The sequence below is a fragment of the Gallinula chloropus genome (assembly GCF_964237585.1).
Source record: "Gallinula chloropus genome assembly, chromosome: 1".
Taxonomy (NCBI): domain Eukaryota; kingdom Metazoa; phylum Chordata; class Aves; order Gruiformes; family Rallidae; genus Gallinula; species Gallinula chloropus.
Genome location: NC_140085.1, coordinates 187,419,409 through 187,441,432, shown reverse-complemented (window position 1 = coordinate 187,441,432; position 22,024 = coordinate 187,419,409). Strand labels below are relative to the sequence as shown.

At 63.8% G+C, this 22,024-nt stretch overlaps 1 protein-coding gene across 4 annotated transcripts; it reads left to right on the top strand.

The window, feature by feature from the left end:
- The first annotated feature begins 4,787 nt into the window (after positions 1-4,787).
- On the top strand, positions 4,788-21,773 carry NUMA1 (nuclear mitotic apparatus protein 1). Of its 4 annotated transcripts, none has more exons than XM_084279444.1 (23): positions 4,788-4,856; positions 6,411-6,493; positions 6,577-6,657; positions 7,104-7,188; positions 7,563-7,683; positions 8,866-9,023; positions 9,288-9,405; positions 10,401-10,518; positions 10,859-10,999; positions 11,073-11,195; positions 11,653-14,826; positions 15,554-15,595; positions 16,586-16,654; positions 17,304-17,414; positions 17,555-17,773; positions 17,968-18,131; positions 18,931-19,213; positions 19,540-19,819; positions 19,937-20,073; positions 20,228-20,449; positions 20,678-20,788; positions 20,886-21,053; positions 21,165-21,773. In XM_084279444.1, the coding sequence occupies exons 3-23, from the start codon at positions 6,607-6,609 to the stop codon at positions 21,198-21,200; spliced, it is 5,931 nt and encodes a 1,976-aa protein (XP_084135570.1). In that variant the 5' UTR covers positions 4,788-4,856; positions 6,411-6,493; positions 6,577-6,606; the 3' UTR covers positions 21,201-21,773. The 4 variants fall into 4 exon arrangements, with proteins under 4 accessions (XP_084135570.1, XP_084135569.1, XP_084135571.1 ...); XM_084279443.1 differs by having other exon boundaries at positions 7,527-7,683; XM_084279445.1 differs by lacking the exon at positions 4,788-4,856 and having other exon boundaries at positions 6,448-6,493; positions 18,931-19,174.
- Positions 21,774-22,024: the final 251 nt, after the last annotated feature.

Sequence of the window (22,024 nt, the reverse complement as noted above, 5' to 3'; positions counted from 1 at the left end):
CCCTCCCTCAGCGCCCGAATCCTTCTGGGGGGGGCTGCTGTGGGGCGCCCGCCTCTCTCGGGGGGCTGCTTGCGGGGGGACCCCCCCCCCCCCGCGCCAATCCTGGGCCAGGCGGGGCGGCCCCGCGGTGCTGTTGGCGGGTGGGAGGCTCCGGAGCCGCGGGCTTGCGTAACGCCGAGTTGTGACCCGAGCGAGCGCTGGGGGGGAGCGCCGGAGCCCAACGCCACCCGCACCCCTCGCCAGGAACCCCCCCCCCACCCCTAGACCCTTCCCCAGCCACCCTCAGCATCCATCCTCATCCTCACCCCAGCGACCCTGCGCCGGGGGTGTGTGTGTGTGTGTGTGTGGAGGGGAAACTGAGGCACGGGGTGTGTGTGTGTGTAGGAAACTGAGGGATGGGGGTGTGTTTGGGGGGAACTGAGGTATTGGGGGGGGGAAACTGAGGCACGGGGGTGTGTTTGGGGGGGGAACTGAGGCACAGGTGGGGGTGGGTGGGTGGGTAGTGGGGCTACTGCCATCGCCGGGCTTGCCAACCGCGTCCCGTCAGCAGATGTGGGTGTAGTGTGAGCCCCACGGTGGGGCATGTTGTTGTTTGGGGGCACTGGGGGGGGGTGGGGGGTGGGGGGGAGGTGCTGCTGGTGCTGGCAAGGAGCCAGGCCTCTCACCGGGTGCCGCTGGTGTGGTAAAGCTCAGCCCTGGCACTGTGTGCTCAGCAGGATGTGGCCCTCAGCGCCGGGGGGGGGTCTCGTGTGTGTCTTGTCCAGAGGCTCTGGGTGTGTTTTTGGGGAGAGGTCCTGGATGGGTGCACCGTGGGGCTGGAGTGTTGGTGGGTGCTGTGGGGCAGAGGAGCTGCTTTGTAGCCAAATTGAGGGGGGGGGGCGGGGGATGGGGGGCACTCATCCCGCTGAGGCCCCTGCACTTCCCATCCAAGCTGGTGGGTGCTCCGAGACCCCCAAACCCCGGGGCTGGTGGCTGTGGTGTGCTGGGGTCTCCTGGGAACGGGTCCTGATCCCAGCTGGGACCCTGGCCCGTTGCGGGGGGGGGGTTTGGGGGGGGTGCCAGGGTGAGGAACTGAGCAGCAGCCTCCCCATCTGGGTGACTATTTTGGGTTTTGGCGGGGGGCCCCGCTCAGCACCCCCCTCCGCTGCTCACCGGGAGGATTACCGGGTCGGCACCGGGCTCGGAGGCAAAGGTCACCACGGAGGGGACTTGGCAGCCACCCCGCGTCCCGGGGTCACCGGAGCCACTTGTCCCGGCTCCCACCCTGCGTGGTGATGCCGGGGGGTGGGAGGGGGGGTGGGGGGAAGCCCCTGGCAGGTGCTTCTTGGCGGGAAGGGGAGCTGGCAGGGCTCCTGTGGCTTGGCCGCCGCACCGGGCCCCCGGTGACCTTCTCCGGCTCCTTCCAGGCTCCGTGGCAGCCTGCCCACCCTGGGGGTCCCAGCAGCTGGGGTGGGGGGTACTGGGGAAGGTTTGGGGGCTGCACCGTGCTGCCTCTTGGCGCAGTGTCCCTACACCCCTGGGTTTGGGGGGTGTTGAACCCCCCTGTCTCATCCCAGGGTGCTGGCAGCCCCCATGGTATTGCCGATGCTGTGCCGGGACTGGCAGCAGGGCAAGGCTAGGCTGCCAGGTGGGCAGTGAGTGCTGAGAGCCCATCGGACCCCCCAGGGCTGGGAAGAGCCATAGGCAAGACCCCCCTGTGCCCGGGGGTCCTGGTGCTGCCAGGATCCCTCGTGGTGCCGACAGCCGTGACTGGTTCTGCGCCATTCCCTGAAAGATGGGCCTGATGTGATGCTGCCGTCCTCCTGGGGCCTGAGACCACCGGTGAGGGGGCTCTGCCTGAGCCTGGGGGCTCTGCCTGGCCCCTGGGGCTAAGTGGGCTCCCCACCCTTAGCTTTTGGGGGGAGGTGTGGGGAGCCAGGAGCCTGAGCAGCGCTCATCCCTTGAGCCTTATACGGGGGCGGGGGAGGATCCCCACCTTGGGGTTTAAATTTTGGGGGGCTACAGGATGGGACCCTGCTTGGGTCCTGTCTGGGAATCAGGAGGGTGCTGGCCACTCACCTCTGTGCACCCCTGTCCAGCCCAGCCTGGTCCTCCCTTGCTGGACAGGAATGCCTGGCAGTGTGTGCAAGCCGGATATTAATGTAATTACTATGCTTGGCCTTAATTACCTTCTTCCCCCCCTCTTCTGTGGCGTTCCTAGGTGAGCTGGCAGCCTCCCCAAGATGCCTCTTCACGGAGCGAGAGCCGCGGCTCTCCTCACCTGGGTAAAGCCTCCTTCTCCCTCACTCCGTGCCAGGGGGGTGTTGCTGCTCTGCGGGGGTCCTGGGGGGGGATTGTGGGTTGGGGCAGGTCCCAGGGTACCCCATTTCCGGGGCAGGGGAGTGTTTGGGGGAGAAGCTGTGCTCCCCATTCCTGCCTGGTAACCAGGAATGCTGGAAGAGCTTGGTGAGGCAGTGGGAAGTGCTGGGGAGCCGGAGCTGAGTGAGGCATCGCTGTGCTATCATAGGTGAGACCTGTGCTGGCTTGCCTGGCTCTGAGGCTGTGGAGATGGGGGTCAGCAGGGGCAGGGGGTGGGTGGCTTTGCTCTTGTATCTGGATGGGTCTTCTTGTGCCCAGGAGCTTGGTTAATCACCCCAGGGCTCTGCTCCTTGGGACTGGGGAAGCAGCGGGTGGCCCGGCCTGGCATTGTCCTTCTGACCGTCCAGCCCCCTTTTCCAGGTGAACAGCACAAAAGTTTGCCCAGATCCTCTCACTGACGTGTCCCAGCTCCAGGACTGCAGCGTCTTTGTCCGGATCATCAATAAAATGTGAGTATGGGCAGCAGGGGCCTTGGCACAGGGCGTTCCCCCCTCTTGCACGGGGTATTCCCCCTCTGGCACAGCTATTTCCCCTCTAGCACATCCAGTGCCGGATCTCCAGCTCCTCTGGTGAAACTCTGTGCCTGCTCCGTTCAGGAGAGGGGTCCTGCTCCCTTTCCTACCCCACAACCCTGCGAGCAGCAGCACCCTGGGCAGAGCCGTTGGGCCCCACAGAGCCTCCCCAGTAGGATTTTGGCCAGAGCTTCTGCCCTTTGTGGCTCTTCTGTGGTCACATCTGGCACCGAGCGAGTGCTCCCGGTGTGGAAGTGAAGAGCTGGGCACTGGTGCCGGTGGCGCTGGAGCTCCCAGAGCCTCCTGGGAGATGTTTTATGTCATGAACTCTGCTCAGGGTACAAAACCCAGTGAGTTTTCCCCAAGCTCCCTCTCCCTGGGAGTGTCGGGCTGCTTCCCGGCACGCTGCGGGCAGGCTGGAGCGTGTTCATCCCAGCACAGGGCTGGGAGGGGGAACCCTCCCATCAGGAGCTGCATCTGCTGCCTGCCAGTCAGGGTGATTAAAAACTGGAAGCCCTAATGAGCATCCTTAAGGCTCTGCTCTGGTTGTGCTTTGTTAACGAGCCCAGTGAGGTGAACTGGGAAGTGAGGAGCACGGTGTTGCTCCAAAACTCTGGAGGGGGGGTGTGTGATTAGAGGGCTGGAGCAGCTCCCCTATGGAGAGAGGCTGAGGGAGCTGGGCTGGTTCAGCCTGGAGAAGAGAAGGCTGCAGGGGGACCCTCATAGCAGCCTTCCCGTCCCTGAAGGGAGCAGAGAAACAGGAGGGGAATCGGCTTGTTAAAGGGCAGAGACTGGCAGGACAAGGGGGATGGAGTGAAGCTGGAGGAGGGAAGGGTGAGATGAGATATTGGGGGGAAGTTCTTTCCAGAGAGAGTGGTGAGGGGCTGGAAGGGGCTTCCCAGATAGGGGGTGGGTGCCCCATCCCTGGGGGTGTTCAAGGCCAGGTTGGATGGGGCCCTGGGCAACCTGGTGTAGCTCCAGGCCTGGAGGTTGGTGGCCCTGCCTGTGGCAGGGGGGTTGGAGCTCTGTGACCCTTGAGGTCCCTTCCAGCCCAGACCAGTCTGGGATTCTATGAAAACCCTGCCTGCTATAATTACCTCGGCGGCGTAACGAGAGCCTGCTCAGAGCAGGGCTCTGCTGGGCTGGGTGGGGAGCACGGAGCCTCCTGCACTGGGATATATTTAGTCAGGCCTGGTTAATCTCCCCAGGGCTCTGCTCTGGCTCAGATTAGCCGGGATCACCAGCGGCCTGTGCTCCCCAACCAGGCCTGGCCGTAGCTTGATAAGCAGGGCGGCCACCGCAGCTGGGAAATCCATGAAGGGGGTTGGGGGGGGGGGGAAGACAATCCTCCCCCCAGCCCCTTCTCCAGAGCAGAACCCCACTTTTGGCACCCTGGGAGTCACCAGAGGCTCTGAGGGTTCTGGTTGGACACCAAATGCTGCCGCTTCCCGGCTGATGGTGACGTTTGTCCCGTGGCAAGAAAACCCAGTGGCCTCTGGGCTGCTGCTGGGGATGCTGCCAGCTCCTTCCACCATGCCGGATGCCGGGGGGCTGCCAGGCCCAGGAGGAAGCAGAGCGGTGGTGGAGGAGGCCGGCAGCACACGCACTGCAGATGGGGCAGGGAGGGGATGGGGATGGCTGGCTGCCCAGGAGGCTCCAGCTGCTCACCAAATGCAGCCATGGGCACATCCTGTGCCCGCTCCGTGGCACGGTGCTGGTGGCTTTGGCTTTGCCACCCATCCTGGCACAGGGAGCGTAGGGCAGTGTGATGCCCCGTTGTCCCCAGAGCCGCCCCCAGAGCCACCCTGTTGCCTCTAGAGCCGCCCTGTTGCCCCCAGAGCTCCCCCCTCCCCACTGTTTGATTAATTCTCTGGCAAAGCCTTAATGAACCTGCTCTCTCTTCCAGCCACTCCAGTGAGGAGGGGGACTCTGTGCTGGAGCAGCCGCTGCCGGAGAGGATCAGCTTCATCCGTGGCTTCCTGCAGAGTAAGAGCCCTCCACTGGCACCGTCCGCCCCTTCTCCGTGCCCCCCCTGTGCTGCTGTGGGGGTCAGTTCCTGCTCCTGTGCTGGTGTGGTCCCCCCATGAGCCCACAGCCTCAGCTGCTCCGGTCCTGCTGGGGAAACCTTTTCCAACTCTGGAATCCTGGGAGGGGATGCAGGAAATTTCTCTCTCTTTAGCTCAGCCTCCACTGGCCAGGGAGATGCTGTATTCCACCCCATATCTCATCCTGTATCCCACTCCGTATCCAGCCTCATATCCCACTCCGTATCCAGCCTCATATCCCACTCCGTATCCAGCCTCATATCCTACCCTGTATCCCACCCCATATCCCACCACATATCCCATCCTGTATCCCGCCTCATATCCAGCCTTATGTCCCATCCAGTATCCCATCCTGCATCCCGCCTCATATCCAGCCTTATGTCCCATCCAGTATCCCATCCTGCATCCCGCCTCATATCCAGCCTTATGTCCCATCCAGTATCCCATCCTGCATCCCGCCTCATATCCAGCCTTATGTCCCATCCAGTATCCCATCCTGCATCCCGCCTCATATCCAGCCTTATGTCCCATCCAGTATCCCATCCTGCATCCCGCCTCATATCCAGCCTTATGTCCCATCCAGTATCCCATCCTGCATCCCGCCTCATATCCAGCCTTATGTCCCACCCAGTATCCCATCCTGCATCCCGCCTCATATCCAGCCTTATGTCCCACCCAGTATCCCATCCTGTCTCCCGCCTCATATCCAGCCTTATGTCCCACCCAGTATCCCATCCTGTCTCCCGCCTCATATCCAGCCTTATGTCCCACCCAGTATCCCATCCTGTCTCCCGCCTCATATCCAGCCTTATGTCCCACCCAGTATCCCATCCTGTCTCCCGCCTCATATCCAGCCTTATGTCCCACCCAGTATCCCATCCTGTCTCCCGCCTCATATCCAGCCTTATGTCCCACCCAGTATCCCATCCTGTCTCCCGCCTCATATCCAGCCTTATGTCCCACCCAGTATCCCATCCTGTCTCCCGCCTCATATCCAGCCTTATGTCCCACCCAGTATCCCATCCTGTCTCCCGCCTCATATCCAGCCTTATGTCCCACCCAGTATCCCATCCTGTCTCCCGCCTCATATCCAGCCTTATGTCCCACCCAGTATCCCATCCTGTCTCCCGCCTCATATCCAGCCTTATGTCCCACCCAGTATCCCATCCTGTCTCCCGCCTCATATCCAGCCTTATGTCCCACCCAGTATCCCATCCTGTCTCCCGCCTCATATCCAGCCTTATATCCCACCCCACATAGATGGGATGTGGTTTGTGGAGCAGGAAAAGGCTCCAGGTGATGCCAAGGGGGTAGCTGGGACTGAGGCATGGGGTGTGTGTGTGCAACACCCCCTCCCCAGTTAACAGCACTGGGGGCTCAGCTCCGGCACCCAGCCTACCCTATGCCTGCAGCCCTTCTCCTCACCCCTCACTTTTGGGGGGCTGTGTGGCAGGGGAGGCTGTGGTGTGACGGGGTGTCCCGCTTGGCGTTGCAGAGCACTGCAAGCACAGATGGACAGCAGAGAGCCTGGTCTCAGCCCAGCAGCTCCTGGATGGGGAGGAGCTGGCGTTGGCCAAGGTAACCGTGGGGCGCGTTGGATTCGGGGCTGGCGCTGGTGACCGACCTGGGGGGGTCAGTGACGCTTCCCCCCCTCGTTTCAGGTGGCTGTCCTGCTCCTGTATCACACCTCCATGACCTGCAGGAACCCTGGGGATTGGAGTGAGTTTGACTACAAGACCCAGGTAAACCCCCCCTCTGGGCTCCTGCTCTGGGCTTGGGGGAAGCTGAGATGCCTTTTTGGGGGTGCTGGTGTTTATCCCCCTCTTTGAAGGGGTGCAGGTGCTGGGGTGATTGAAAGCTGGAGGGGGGAGCTGCCCACTGCCCCACACCGGGATGGGCTGTTGGGGGTTGGGGATGCCTCCACACCGGGATGGGCTGTTGTGGGGGGATACCTCCACACCGGGATGGGCTGTTGGGGGTTGGGGATGCCTCCACACCGGGATGGGCTGTTGGGGGTTGGGGATGCCTCCACACCGGGATGGGCTGTTGGGGGTTGGGGATGCCTCCACACCGGGATGGGCTGTTGGGGGTTGGGGATGCCTCCACACTGGGATGGGCTGTGGCAGGCCTGCCTGCTCTGTGGTCACCCCTCTCCACCGGCGCTGACCCCCTGGCTTCCCCAACACAGGTTGAGCTCGCTTCCATCCTCAAATTCGTGCTGGACAATGAGGAGAGCCTGGATGAGAATCTGGAGAGCTTTCTGCAGAGGAAAGGTGAGTGCTGAGCCCCTCCCTCACCAGTTTGTCCCACTACAAGGTGTCTGTACCCAGAGCCCCTCGCTCCAGGGCCTGGTGCTATGAAACCATCCCCTGTAAACTCTCCTTGGGCTCTCCCCATTTGGGGGCACCCCATTTTCTTGTGGGGTGTGCTGCTGAAACGCTCTTTCCATCTCACTCAAATGGGTGGTATCCCCACAGCCCTGGGATGGGGAAGGTGGGATGATGGGGCTGGACCGCAGCAGGGCTGGGATTTCTGGGCTGATCCATCCCTGCTGGAATTGGATAGGGATTCTTGCTGCCACCCTGACCCCCCCCACCCTGCTTCTTAACAGGAGGGTCTCAGCCCCCTTCTCCCTTGTGCTTCCCAGCGCCTCCATCCTCGTCCAGCAGCAGCTCTGAGGAGCACTCCCCGCTGCTCTCCCTCCCCCAGAAGCGAGAGGTGCGCTTCCTGGAGCTTCAGAGGATCGGTTCCACCTCTGGCACCAACAAGTACGTGTCCCCCAGCCTGAGGGGAGAGGGGTGGGGGGGACAGACAAATGGATGGGGCAGCTTCTGGCACTCACAGAAGTCACCGAGCTGCACGCTGACTTGGCAGAGACCCCCCCACTGCTGCCCCCAGCTCCCCAGGCCTGATGTGAGGATGCTCGGGGGTGTGAGGGGGGCTGTAATTAGCTCTTCAGCTTGGCTCGTTTCAGCCTAATGAGGGCAGATGCTTCCTGGAGCAGCCCGTGGTCCTCCCCAGTTTGGGGAGTGCTCAAGGGGTCCCTCTGCTGTCGGTTTGGGTGTAGAAGGAGGTGGGTGCTCTGCTCTGGGGACTTACATGCCTGTGTGGGGGCCACTTCGAGGTCGTTAGGGTGGATGAGATGAGTAGAGTGGCTTCTTCTGGGGGATGACCTGCTGGAGAGGAGCTCTTCAGAGAAGGACCTGGGGGTCCTGGTGGGTGACAGGGTGGCCATGAGCCAGCAGTGTGCCCAAGGAGGCCAGTGGGATCCTGGGGGGCATCCGGAGGAGCGTGGCCAGCAGGTCAAAGGAGGGGATCCTCCCCCTCTGCTCTGCCCTGGTCAGGCCCCACCTGGAGTGTTGTGTCCAGTTCTGGGCTCCCTGGGATAAAAGGGACAGGGATCTCCTGGAGAGAGTCCAGAGGAGGGACATGGAGATGATGGAGCATCTCCCCTGTGAGGAAAGGCTGAGTGAGCTGGGGCTGTTCAGCCTGGAGAGAAGCAGCCTGAGAGGGGATCTGATCAATGGGTATCAATATCTGAAGGGTGGGACACAGGGGGACATGGCCAGCCTCTTCTCAGTGTCTGTGGGGACAGGACAAGGGGCGATGGCCTCAAGTTGGAGCACAGGGAGTTCCACACCAATCTGGGGAAGAGCTTCTTCCCAGTGAGGGTGAGGGAGCCCTGGGACAGGCTGCCCAGGGGGGTGTGGAGTCTCCTTCTCTGGAGATATTCCAGCCCCGGCTGGACGCCGACCTGTGTGACCTGTCCTAGGGAGCTGCTTTGGCAGGGGGGTTGGACCCGATGGGCTCTGGGGGTCCCTTCCCACCCCTACGGTTCTGTGAGTATCCGCTTTGGGGAATAGGGCATCCAGGTAGCTGGGAACCCTCTTAGAGATTGGGGAACAGGAGCTGGGGGTGGCAACTGAGTTTGGCACCGTGTGTCCCTGCAGCACGTTCGCTGGCCCTCCCTCCTCCCCCATGGGGGACGTCATGCAGACCCCCCAGTTCCAGCTCCGGCGGCTGAGGAAGCAACTGGCTGCTGAGAGAGAGAACCGGGATGAGCTGGAGGTGGAGCTGGCAGAGAACCGCAAGCTCATCACAGAGAAGGGTCAGTGGCCAGCAGGACGACCTGGGGTGTGGGGATGGCTCGTGGAGTGGGGTGGTGGGATTTCCCCAGACCCAAGGGCAGGTCCCTCTCTCCCCCTTGTATCCGTTATATACCCTGGGTGCTGGCAGCCTGTCTCCTCCGTGTCCTGCTGCTGGTGGCTGCTCTCCAGGATGGACACACATCCTCTGCTGTGGAGTTTGGGGGGGGAATTTGGGGGTGTGAGGAGATGCTCACGGGGCCCTTTCTCACCCCTACCATCCCCAGAGGCACAGATCACCATGATGCAGCAGCGGATCGACCGCCTGGCTCTGCTCAATGAGAAACAAGCTGCAGACCAGCCAGAGCCCAGGGAGATGGAGGAGCTGATGGAGAAGAATGAGAGGTAATCCTGCCCTCCTGCAGCCCTGGGCCCTCCTGCAGCCCTGGGCCCTCCTGCAGCCCTGGGCCCTCCTGCAGCCCTGGGCCCTCCTGCAGCCCTGGGCCCTGTGTTGTCTGTCTCTCATCCCTGGAAACCTGAAATGGGGTGAGGGCAAAACTTCTGCTTGGTCCCTTCTGCCTCTTCTGCGGTGGCAGCGAGGGAGGGGTGGATGTCAGAGTCAGGGAAGGGTTTGGGTGGGCAGGGACACCCCTCCCAGGGCCCCCCTGCCACAAGCAGGGACACACCCCCCCCCCCCCCAACCCTGCGTGCCCCAAGCCCCATCCAACCCGGCCTTGAACCCTGCCAGGGAGCCAGGGGCAGCCCCAGCTTCTCTGGGCACCCTGTGCCAGGGCCTCCCCACTCCCCAGGAAGGATTTCTGCCCCCCAGCCCCTCTCCACCTGCCCTTCTACAGCTGAAGGCCATTCCCCTGGGCCTGGCCCTCCCTGCCCTGGGCACCAGCCCCTCTCCAGCTCCCCTGGAGCCCCTTGAGGGACAGGAAGGGGCTGGGAGCTCTCCCCAGAAGCCGCCTTCTCTTCTCCAGGCTGAGCCAGCCCAGCTCTCCCAGCCTGGCTCCAGAGCAGAGGGGCTCCGGCCCTCCCATCGTCTCCTGGGGACTGGCTCCCACAGCTCCGTGTCCTCCTTGTCCTGGGGACCCCCGAGCTGGAGGCAGCGCTGCCGGGGGGTCTGTGTCCCAGAGCAGAGGGATAGAATCCCCCTGTCCCAGCCCTGCCTGTCCCACCACTTTTGGGGAGCAGGTTGTGCTGGAGGTGAGACAAACTACACCCCATTCCCAGCTCTGAGATGGGCTCAGTCTCACTGGAACCTTCCTGGGTGCTGTCAGATTCCAGTTTGGAGCTGAATTTACCATGGCACCCCAGTTTCCTCAGCGATACCCAGCTGCATCATTCCCCAGCGCCCTCCTCTCCATCCTCAGGCTTTAACCCCTCCTCTCCCACAGCCTGATGGTTCGCTTGCACGAGGCCCTCAAGCAGTGCCAGGACCTGAAGACTGAGAAGGGTCAGATGGACCGAAAAATCAACCAGCTCTCTGAGGAGAACGGGGAGCTGTCCTTCAAGGTACGACCCAGGCGGCTTTTCCATGTCCTGGGATCTTGATGGTGGCTCCACTGCTGGTGTTGGGGACATTGACCCAGTGATAGAACCCACTCAGGACTCCCAGTCCGCAGGGAAACTGGGATCTGGGCTGCTTGAGGAGGGGAGTGGATCCTTGGGGAGCGTGGGTATGCTCCTGTGGGACCTTCCTTTGGGATAGAATCATAGACTGGTCTGGGTTGGAAGGGACCCCAAGGATCACAGAGCTCCAACCCCCTGCCACAGGCAGGGCCACCAACCTCCAGGCCTGGAGCTACAGAAGGTTGATAGAATCATAGATGATGGGTTTCTTTTCCCTTGGCAGCTGCGGGGGATCATCGACCACATGGTCCAGCTCCAGGATACTCTGAACGAGCTCTCTGAGGAGCACAACTCAGCCCTGGCGCAGTCCCAGGAGAAGCAGGGGGAGCTGGAGAGAGAGCTGCATGCTGCTGTGCAGGACAAGGTGAGGGGGGGTCCCCAGCATCCCCTCACTTGGCTCCCAAACCCCGCGCTCAGTCCCATCTCTCTCCTCCCAGAAATGTTCAGAAGAGAAGATTGAGATTCTCCAGGGGAAGATCTCTCTCCTGGAAGACCAGCTGGCCAAACTGGCGGAGAGCAATGTCCAGGAGAAGGGAGAAGTGCTAGGAGACGTCCTGAAGGTACTGCTGGGTCTCCAGAGAGCCTCCAGCTCCTGGCAGTGCTCCCATGGGAGGCTCCTTTAGCTCAGGAACCCACAGCAAAGCCACGTGGGGTGGACCTGGCTGCTTGCTGGCTGTTGGATGGGGGACTTGTGGGGCTGAGCTGCTCTGTGGGAACCCCTCGAGGGCTGAATTTTGGGGATACCACTCCCAGGGGCTGCTGGCTCCCCCAGGCTCCCGTGTTGTGGGTCAGTTGTGGAGAGAGAGCGGCTCCTGCGCTGCAACAGAAGGTGTTTGGTCTGAGGGATGAGAGGGGTATGAGGCTGAGGGGAAAGCTGGAGGGGCTGGGGGGGGGAAAAGGCGGGGCTGGGCAGCTCCTGGTGGGATACAGCACATGGTGTTGGGGTGAGAGAGTGGGATGCAGCTTGAGTAACGCCCTGGGGGGATGGTTTGTCCCCCCTTTTCTTCTCTTGGGCAGCTGGAAGAGCTGAAGCAGGAGGTGTCCAGCCTCTCCACCACGGGGGCCGAGCTCCAGGCCACCGTCCTGAGGCTTGAGGAGGAGAAGCAGCGCCAGGAAGCGGCTCTGCAGTCCGACCGTGGCCGCTTCGAGGAGGAGAAGCAGCAGCTGAGCAGCCTCATCACCAACCTCCAGAACTCCCTCGCCGAGAGCCGCCAGGCCCGGGACAGGCTGGAGCAGGACCTGCAGGCCCGGGAAGCTGAGGTTGGGCGGCTGTCTGCCCTTGATGCCCAGCACGAAAAGATCCTAAGGGAGAAGGATTCTGCCCTGCAGCAGCTCCAGCAGCAGCAGGAAGCCAACGCGGGCCTGAGTGGGCAGCTGCAGGCCATGGTCCAGGCCCGAGATGCTGCCCAGGCCGCCTCAGCGGAGGAGAAAGCCGAGCTGAGCCGCAAGATCAGCGAGCTGGAAGCCAGGATCCTGGAGCTCAGCGCCCAGCAGCAGCAGCAGGGAGCGGCGGAGGGGCTGAAGGCCCAGCTGCGGGAGCTGGAGGGAAGGCTGAAGGAGAGCCAGCAGCGCCTGGCCGAGAGGGAGAAGCTGGCCAGGGAGAACACCCGTCTGCAGGAGAGGCTGCTCTTCCTGGAGGAATCCCTGAGGAACACTGAGGGCATCTTGGAGGATGAGAAGAGGCGGGCGGCTGAGAGCATGGAGTGCAGCCTGGCCAGGATCGCCGAGCTGGAGGCGGAGAGGCAGCAGCTGGCGCAGGGTCGGGATCTGACTCCTCAAGAGCCAGCTGAGGGCCGGGAGAAGGCGATGGGAACCCCCCTCGCTGCCCGGGGGGAGGACGGAGAGCGCGAGCGGCTGGAGGAGGAGATGCGGGTGCTGAGCCGGGAGCACGGACGGGCCTGCCAGCAGCTCCAGGCCGAGCAGGAGAAGGCGGCTGCGTTGGAGGCCCGGGTAGGACTCCTGGCTGCCGAGCACCAGGAGCGGCTGGCCGCTCTCCAGGCCGACCTGTCCAGCGCCCGGGCGCGGGCGAAGGAGAAGGAAGGCCGGGAGCAGGAGCTGAGGGACGAGGTCTCTTCCCTGCGGGAACAAATGGCCGTCGCCGAGCAAACCGCAGCCCAGCGCGCCGCCGGGCTGGAGGCTGAGGCACGTAGAGCCGCCGAGGCGCTGGAGGGGGTCTCCCAGCAGCTTTCCCAGGAGAAACTGAAATCCAAGGAGCTGGAAGGTGCCGTGGAGCAGCTGCGGAACGTGGAGGCCGAGCTCTCCCGGGCGGCCGCCTCCAGCAGGCAGCGGGAGCTGGAGGTGGAGGCGGAGGTGAAGAAGCTGTCCGGGGAGGTGACCACGCTGAACTCCAGGCTGGAGGAGACGCTTCGGGAGCACCGGCGGGATGTGCAGTGCTGGGAGGAGGCAGCTGAAGGTTTGAGGCAGGAGGTGGAGCGGGCCAAAGCGGATTGCGCCGCCGAGCGAGCCCGCAAGGCCGAGCTGGAGGCCCAGCTCCAGAACTCCCTCAACGAGCAGAGGGTGGAACAGTCCGTGCATCGGGAGGAGCTGGCCCGGTCCCGAGGGCTTGTGGAGGAGAAAGAGGGGGAACTGGAGGAGCTCCGCCGGCAAAACGCCTCGCGGGGCGAGGAGCTGAGGGACCTGCAGAAGACGGTCAGCAAGCTGAAAGGAGAGCTGGCCTCAGCGGCCAGGGAGCGGGTGCCCAAGGAGGATAACAAACTGCAGGGCTCCTCGGAGCCCACCCGGAGTGGGGACACGGAAGGGGACAGCAGCAAAGCCGCCTGCTCCAAGGAGATGGCCCTCAAAAGCAGGGAGCAGGAATCCAGCTCGAGCAGAGAGCTTTACCAGGAGAAGCTGAAGGAGACCCAGGCCCTCCGCTCGCAAGTGGAGGAGCTGGAGCGGAGGTGCAGGGAGCAGCAGGAGGCCATGGCCGCCCTGGAGCGAGCGGCGGCCAAGGCGCCGGTAGCGGAGCTGGAGGCGGCGAGGAGGGAAGCGGCCCAGCAGAAGGAAAAGGCTTTGGAGCTGCAGAAGCTGCTGGAGGCCTCGAGGTCGGCGCAGGCCCTGCATGGCGGCACCGTGGAGGCCCTGCGGAAGGAGCTGCAGGAGAAGGGCAGGGAGCTGGCGCAGAGCAAAGCCGCCGCCGCCACTGCCGAGAAGGAGCTGGTGTCCCTCCGCTCCGCCACGCAGGAGAAGGGCCGCTCCGAGGAGAGCTGGAAGGAGCAAGTGGCCCAGTGTGTCCAGGAGATGGAGAGGAAGAACAGCCTGATCGGAAGCCTGGAGCACGAGGTCTCCATCCTCCACCGGCAGGTGACGGAGAAGGAAGGGGAGAGCAAAGAGCTGAAGCGCCTGATCGTCGCCGAGTCAGAGAAGAGCAAGAAGCTGGAGGAGAGGCTGCGGGTCCTGCAGACGGAGATGGCCACCGCCGCTTCCCGGGCGGCGGAGAGATGCTCCCTCATGAAGGTGGAAGTGCAGCGGTGCCAGGAGGAGATGGAGAAGCAGCGGCTGGCCATCGAGGCCTTGAAGAGGGACCGCCACTGCCAGAGCGAGCGGGAGGATGAGCTGTGCCAGGAGGTGAAGGTCTGCCAGGACAAGTGCCTCCAGAAGGAGCAGCTCCTGGCTGCCCTGCAGCAGGAGCTGGGCAGCGCCCAAGCGCTCGCCGGGGAGCTGCCGGCGCTGAAACACCTCTGCCAGCAGCTGCAGGCCGAGAGGGCTTCCCTGGAGACCCAGCACCGCCAAGACCTGGAGCAAGGGGCTAAAGCCTTGGCCTGCCTGCACACCGAGCTGGCCCGGGCCAAGCTGGAAGCGGCCGAGGTGCCGTCCCTGCGGGAGCGGGCGGCAGAGCAGGACCGGGCCGTCCAGCGGCTGCAGGCGGAGGCGGCGGAGCAGGCGGCCAGGCTGGAGGGCTTGCAGCAGGCCAACGCTCGCCTGGCCGAGGAGAACCGCGGCCTGGGGGAGAGCCAGAGCCGTGGGCAGCAACGGCTGGAGGCCGAGCTGGGCCAGGCCCGGGAGCGGCACACGCGGGAGCTGGAGCGGCTGCGCTCGGCCTCGGAGGAGCTGCTGAGCGGCAGCCGGCGGGAGGCCCAGGAAGCCGCGCGGAAGCTGGAGGCCGTGAGCAAGGAGTATGAGAGCAGCAAGGCCGCGGCGCTGGAGGAGAGGAGGAAGCTGCTGGAGGAGAGGCAGAGGCTGACAGCTCAGGTAGGGGCTCCTGCCACCTCCCCAGGGCTGGGCTGAGGGGGTGGGGAGCCCTAGGGGCTGCTGCCACCTTCCAGGGGTGGGCTGGGCAGGGGGCTGGGGAGCCCTAGGGGCTCCTGCCACCTCCCCAGGGGTGGGCTGGGTGGGTGGGGAGCCCTAGGGGCTCCTGCCACCTCCCCAGGGGTGGGGTGGGCTGGGCAGGGGGCTGGGGAGCCCCTAGGAGCTTCTGCCACCTCCCCATGGGTGGGCTGGGCAGGGGGGTGGGGAGCCCTAGGGGCTCCTGACACCTCCTCAGGGGTGGGCTGGGCTGGGCAGGGGGGTGGGGAGCCCTAGGGGCTCCTGACACCTCCTCAGGGGTGGGCTGGGCTGGGCAGGGGGGTGGGGAGCCCTAGGGGCTCCTGACACCTCCCAGGGGTGGGCTGGGCAGGGGAGTGGGGAACCCTAGGGGCTCCTGCCATCTCCCCAGGGGTGGGCTGGGCTGGGGGCATGGGGAGTGCTAGGGGCTCCTACCACCTCCCCATGGGTGGGCTTGGGTGGTGGGTGGGTGGATGGGGACCTTTCAGGGGTGCTTTCAGTCTCTTGGGCACCCCTGAATCCTCATCCTCCTGCCCAGCCCAGGAGCTGGGGGCCCTGGGATGTGCTCCCCAGGCTCGATGGGGATGGGTGCTGCTGGGAAAGGTGTCACAGCTCCTTCCAGCCACCCGTTGACTTGACCCTATTGCTCTCCCAGGTGGAGCAGCTGGAGGGGTTTCGGAGAGACCAGGTGAAGCAGGTAACACACCCCAAGTGCTGGCTGCTCAAACGGTGACGGTGCTCTAGATGCTGCCACTTCCCACCAGAGCCCCTCCCTGTCCTCCTGTGAAGCGTTTGTGGTGGAGACCAAGCTGCCAGTCGCTCAGCTCCAGGTCTCCAGGCCCTGGGGGAGTAGGAATTGGGACCCAAACCCGGTGCCTGCCCGCTCATGGTGATACCTGTGGCTTAGTGTGGCTTCTCTCTCCTTCCTGGCATGAGCAGCACCCTGGTACTGCCCAGAGCATCCATGGTACCCTGTCCCTCTCCTCAGAGAAAGGGGATTTGGGGAGCTGGGGCACCCCCTTCCTCCTCTGCACCCCTTTTTACCCACCCCCACCTCCCTCTTCCGTTAACTCCTTGCCCAGATGTGGCCAGAGCATGTGGCTGATGTGTTACAGCAGCACCCATGTCAGATGGGTCAGCTCTTGGCAACCAGCACTGAGGAAGCCCCTTTCCTCCCCATGGATGGGCTTGAGCAGTGGGTGGGTGGATGTGGAGTCCTAAGGGCTCCTGCCACCTCCCCATGGGTGGGCTTGGGTGGTGGGTGGGTGGGAAGCCCCTAGGGCTGTGAGCAGCACCCTGGTACTGCTCAGAGCATCCAGTGCTCCTGTGTTACCCTGTCCTCAGGGAGAGAGGATTTGGAGGGAGTTGGGGCACCCCCCTCCTCCTGTCCACCCCTTCCCCCCCTCTTTAGCTCCTTGCCCAGATGTGGCCAGAGGTGTGATGTGTTACAGCAGCACCCATCTCAGATGGGTCAGCTCTTGGGAACCAGCACTGGGGATGATGCCCCTTTCCCAACTTGAGCTGTCCCAGGGACCCCATGGGGGTCTCAGGTGGCCACTACTGAGCAGCCCCCACCCTCCCCGGAGGCAGGAATCCTCCTGGTCCTGCCCTGGAGCTGGCTGGAGGGGAGGGATGTGCTGAAGGGACCCTGAGCTGGTCTGACCCTGACCCAGCTTTGCTCTTCCAGGTGGAGGAGCTGACTAAGAAGCTGACCCAGCAGGAGAAGACCACCCGAACCCAGCAGCAGAGAGTTAAGGTGAACCCAGAGCTCCCAGCTGGAGTCCTGTGTCCAGAGCTGGGGCCCCAACACAAGAAAGATGTGGGACTGTTGGAGAAGGGTCAGAGAAGCCACGGAGATGCTCAGAGGGCTGGAGCAGCTCCCCTATGAAGAGAGACTGAGGGAGCTGGGCTGGTTCAGCCTGGAGAAGAGAAGGCTGTGGGGGGACCTCATTGCAGCCTTCCCGTCCCTGAAGGGAGCAGAGAAACAGGAGGGGAATCGGCTTGTTAAAGGGCAGAGACTGGCAGGACAAGGGGGCTGGAGTGAAGCTGGAGGAGGGAAGGGTGAGATGAGATATTGGGGGAAGTTCTTTCCAGAGAGAGTGGTGAGGGGCTGGAAGGGGCTGCCCAGAGAGGTAGTGGATTCCCTGTCCCTGGGGGTGTTCACAGCCAGGTTGGATGGGGCCCTGGGCACCCTTGTGTAGCTCCAGGCCTGGAGGTTGGTGGCCCTGCCTGTGGCAGGGGGTTGGAGCTCTGTGATCCTTGGGGTCCCTTCCAACCCAGACCATTCTATGATTCTAAAACCCAGACCCTGAGCTGGAGCTGGGGCTGGAACTGGTTCTAGGGACACGGTGAGGGATGGGGGCTTGGCTGGGGGTGCTCTGACCTGTTCCTTTCCCTGCCCCCAGGTTCTGGAAGGGGAGCTGCAGGCAGAGGCTGCCCGACGGCAGGAGAAGGTGGCAGAGCTTCAGGAGCAGCTGGCCCAGAAGGAGCAGGCAGCTGAGCACTACAAAGGCCAGGTACCCCATCCCTGCTGTCCCCCCTCATCCCTGACCTCCCATCCCCCCAGGCAGCGCCTCGTGGGGAAGCTCTGCCTTCTAAAGACTGCTCAGGAAGGCTTTTGGGGTGTTGATCATCTTTTTCCTCTTCCACATCCTAGATGGAGAAGGCAAAAATTCACTATGATGCCAAGAAGCAGCAGAACCAGGAGCTGTGGGAGAAGCTGAAGGCCATGGAGCAGCTGCAGGAGGAGAACGTGGGGCTGAAGGCCGAGGCAGAGCGCTTGGCCAAGGAGCTGCAGCAGAGTGTCCAGCAGGCCCAGGAGTCCCAGCTGAGCTGCAGGAACCTCACGGGGCAGATCCAGAGCCTGGAGGCTCAGGTGGGCACAGTGTGAGGGGCCTTTGTCCTCATCCCTCCGCCTCCTTGGTGCCCTCCCCTCCTCTTCCTCCTCCTCTTCCTCCTCACCCTCCCTTGTTTCCCTCCCTCCCTTGTTTCCTTCCCTCCCTCCCTTGTTTCCCTCCCTCTCCTCCTCACCTCATTCAGAGGCCCCATCCCTCCCTGCTTCCCATCCAGGTGGAGTTTGCCAACCGGCAGCTCCGGGAGCTGGGGAGGTTCCCGGTGGTACCGGACTCCCTGAAGAACCGGGACACTTTCCGCCAGAACCCTGCTGACCTCAGCGCCGACAGCCTGGACCTCAGCCTGGATGAGCCCCAACCCCTCAACTCCACCATCACCAGGTACCAGCTGTGGGAAGGAATAACCCCTTGTACTGGTACAGGCTGGGGGGGAGCTGCTGGAGAGGAGCTCTGTGGAGAAGGACCTGGGGGTCCTGGTGTGTGACAGGGTGGCCATGAGCCAGCAGTGTGCCCAAGGAGGCCAGTGGGATCCTGGGGGCATCAAAAGGAGCGTGGCCAGCAGGTCACAGGAGGGGATCCTCCTCCTCTGCTCTGCCCTGGTCAGGCCCCACCTGCAGTGTTGTGTCCAGTTCTGGGCTCCCTGGGATAAAAGGGACAGGGATCTCCTGGAGAGAGTCCAGAGGAGGGACAAGGAGATGATGAAAGGCCTGGAGCATCTCCCCTGTGAGGAAAGGCTGAGTGAGCTGGGGCTGTTCAGCCTGGAGAGAAGCAGTCTGAGAGGGGATCTGATCAATGGGTATCAATATCTGAAGGGTGGGACACAGGGGGACATGGCCAGCCTCTTCTCAGTGTCTGTGGGGACAGGACAAGGGGCGATGGCCTCAAGTTGGAGCACAGGGAGTTCCACACCAATCTGGGGAAGAGCTTCTTTCCAGTGAGGGTGAGGGAGCCCTGGGACAGGCTGCCCAGGGGGGTGTGGAGTCTCCTTCTCTGGAGATATTCCAGCCCCGTCTGGACGCCGACCTGTGTGACCTGTCCTAGGGAGCTGCTTTGGCAGGGGGTTTGGACGTGATGAGCTCTGGAGGTCCCTTCCAACCCTTAGGAGTTTGTAATCCCAAAACCCCACCATTCCCCATCCTGGGGAGCCCCTCAGAGCTGCCCTCACACCCCATCTCTCCAGGAAATCCACCCGCTCCCACTCGGAAACTTCAGCGGTGCCGCCGGGCAGTGAGGAGTCACGGGCATCCCAGCGGCTGCCCCGGAAGGTGGAATCCCTGGAGAGTCTCTACTTCACCCCCATCCCCACCCGCACACGGTCCCAGCTGGAGAGCAGTGCCGGCTCCCTGGGGGACCTCTCCCTCGATTCGGGGTGCAAGACGCGCTCGGCGCGGCGCCGAACCACCATCAACATCACCATGACCAAAGTGAGCGGCGGGAGGAGCCCCCGGGCCTGGGGCAGCAAAGTAAATATGGAGATGGGGGGCATGTAAAGCTATGGGGAGCAGGGGGGGACACACAGGGGGATGGGAACCATCCCCCTTTGGTTGTGGGAGGGGGATGGAGAGGGGCTGGGAGGCAGGAATCCTTCCCGGGGAGAGGGGAGGCCCTGGCACAGGGTGCCCAGAGAAGCTGGTGCTGCCCTGGGATCCCTGGCAGGGTCCAAGGATGGGTTGGATGGGGCTTGGGGCACCCTGGGCTGGGAGGGGGGTGTCCCTGCCTGTGTCACTGGATGGGATTTAAGCTCATTTCCCTCCTAAACCAGTTGGGGTTTCTCCTATCCCCCTCCCAGAAACAGGCCAAGGTGGAGGAACCGGACAGCGCCGACGTCTCCTTCTGCAGCATCCCCTCTGTCCAGCCCCAAAACGCGGACCGCAGGAAGGGCCGGTTGCGCTCCACCACCTCCACCCGCTCCCTCACCAGCTTCCCCTCCCAGGAGTCCCTGGCCAAGCTGGAAACCTCCTCCCCCCAGGACCCCCCCAGCAATGCGGTGCTGCTGGGTCTCCCTGGCTACCGCCCCGTCACCCGCAGCTCCCTGCGCCGGGGGCTGGGGGACAGCAGCTCCACCCTCGGTACGCGTGGGCAGGGTGGGTGTGGGGGATCTTCCCTACCTTAGGGGTGTACATGGGGGGGTTCTTTTTACCCAGACACCCCCCTCCCCCAATCTCAGCTCTTTTCTGGGGGTTTAGGCCGGAGCAGCATCTACCTGGGCTCGTGCCAGGATGAACCAGACGCTCTGGACGACTGGAACCGAATCGCCGAGCTGCAGCAGCGCAACCGTGCCTGCCCCCCCCACCTGAAGACCTGCTACCCCCTGGAGAGCAGGGTAAGGGGCGAGGGGGGGGGGGCCCACACACACCCCTCTTCCCCAGGGGCTGGGCTGGCAGGCAGCCCTGGGTGTTGGGGGCAGGGGTGGGGGGTGGCATACGGGACCCCCTTGTCAACTTGGGAATGTCTCCTCCGTGCCCCCTCCCCAAAAGCCCTCCAACTTCCTGGGGACCATCACGGATGAGGAGATGAAGATGGGTGACCCGAAGGAGACGCTGCGCCGCGCCAGCATCCAGCCCTCCCAGGTCACGGGCGGCACCGGTGCCGCCACGCGCCGCAGCACCCTGGCCACCATCTTGTCCAGCAGCGTCACCACCCGGCAGCAGAGGAAGCGCCTTTCAGATGAGTCCCACCACGGCCCTGAAACCCCTGAGGTGAGCTCAGCCCAGCCTGGCCCCCAAACAGCTTCCAGGGACCCCCAGATGTTCTCCAGATGTTGAGCTGCTGCTGGGAATGGCTCCTCCTGAGGCAGGCCGGGAGCTCCGCCACTCCCCCTCAGCTCCCTCCGTGTCTGGGGAGAGGGGGAAAGGTGCACCCCCCACCCCCCCGGGGGGTCCTGTCCCCCCAGAGCCACAGTCCCAGTTCATCCTATTCTCTTCTAGTCCAAGAAGCCCACCAGCTGCTTCCCACGCCCCCAGACCCCCCGGGACCGCAGCGCGCGCCGCAGCTCCCAGCTCAGCCAGAGGAGCGAGCAGCCGGCTCCCAGCAAGCAGGTGAGGAGCAGGGGAAGGAACGGGAAAGAGGGTCAGGACCCAGCCCCCCCAATCCTTCAATCCTTCCCCCTGACCCCCCCCCCATCCTCCTCCACAGGCTGAGAAGCGCCAGGCAACGGCGTTCAGCATCCTCAACACCCCCAAGAAGCTGGGGAACAGCCTCCTGCGCCGGGCAGCTGGGCGCAAAGCCACCCCCAAAAACTCCCCCCGCGCCAGCGCCCGCCGCTCCCCCCGCATCGCCACCACCAAGTCCCCCAAGGGCAAGGTACGCACCCCCCGGGGGGTGAGGGGCTCCCCCTGACCTGGGGAGAGGGGGGGTTAGAGCCCCCCCTCCCCCAGGTCATGGCCACTGACATTCTGGTTCCATCCCTTCCAGGCCAGTCGCCGCTCGCTCAAGGACACCAAATTCTGAGGGGCTTCATGTCCCCCCCTCCTGCCAGCTCTGCCCCGTGCCCCCTCGCTTCCCCCTCCCTGCCGGTGCTGTGGGTACCCCCGGTGGGGGGGTAGAAGGGACCCCCCCCATCCCTGTGACACTGCCCTGCGCTTCCCACCAGCACCCCAAAACCCTGGGGGTGGCCCCAGCACCCTTCCTGCTGTACCCCATGTCACCCCTCTCCCCCAGGGGGGATGGAAACACCCACCCAGGGGGAAACCAGGGTGGTCCCTGGTATCCTGGGAGTTACACCAGGTTGGGGTTAGGGGCTGAACCCCCCCTGGGAGGGTCCTACAGCCCCAGGAGTTGGGCTGGGGGGAGGACAGAACACCCTGGGGGCCACCAGCCTGTGCCCCACATTTAGGAGCCCCCAGGGCTGGGGACAGCCAGGTGAGGCTATGACACCCCCCCCACCTTCACCAGCAGCCACCCAGCTCTCCCCCCCACCCCCTGGGCTGCCACTGCCCCACCCCCCCTCCCTGGGGAGGGTCGAGGTGGCGTTTTTAACATGTTTCTACTTGTAAATAAATTGTATTTTTCTCCTGCTCCCCACCCGCTGTTTCTGCACCGTTGGGGGGGCCACACCACAGTCTCCCCCCCCTTCCCCAGCAGGACCCCCAGTGGGGCGGAAAAGCATCATCTCCCTCTCCCCCCCACCTTCTTCTTCCTCCCTGTGGCTGTCCCAGGGCAGGATGCACCCCATGCTGTGCCCTCCCCACAAGGATGTTTTCTCTCCCCTTCCTCTTCCTCTTTTATTCCTCTCCAGCACCAGTTCCCCCCATTACAGCATTGTCCCACCTGTG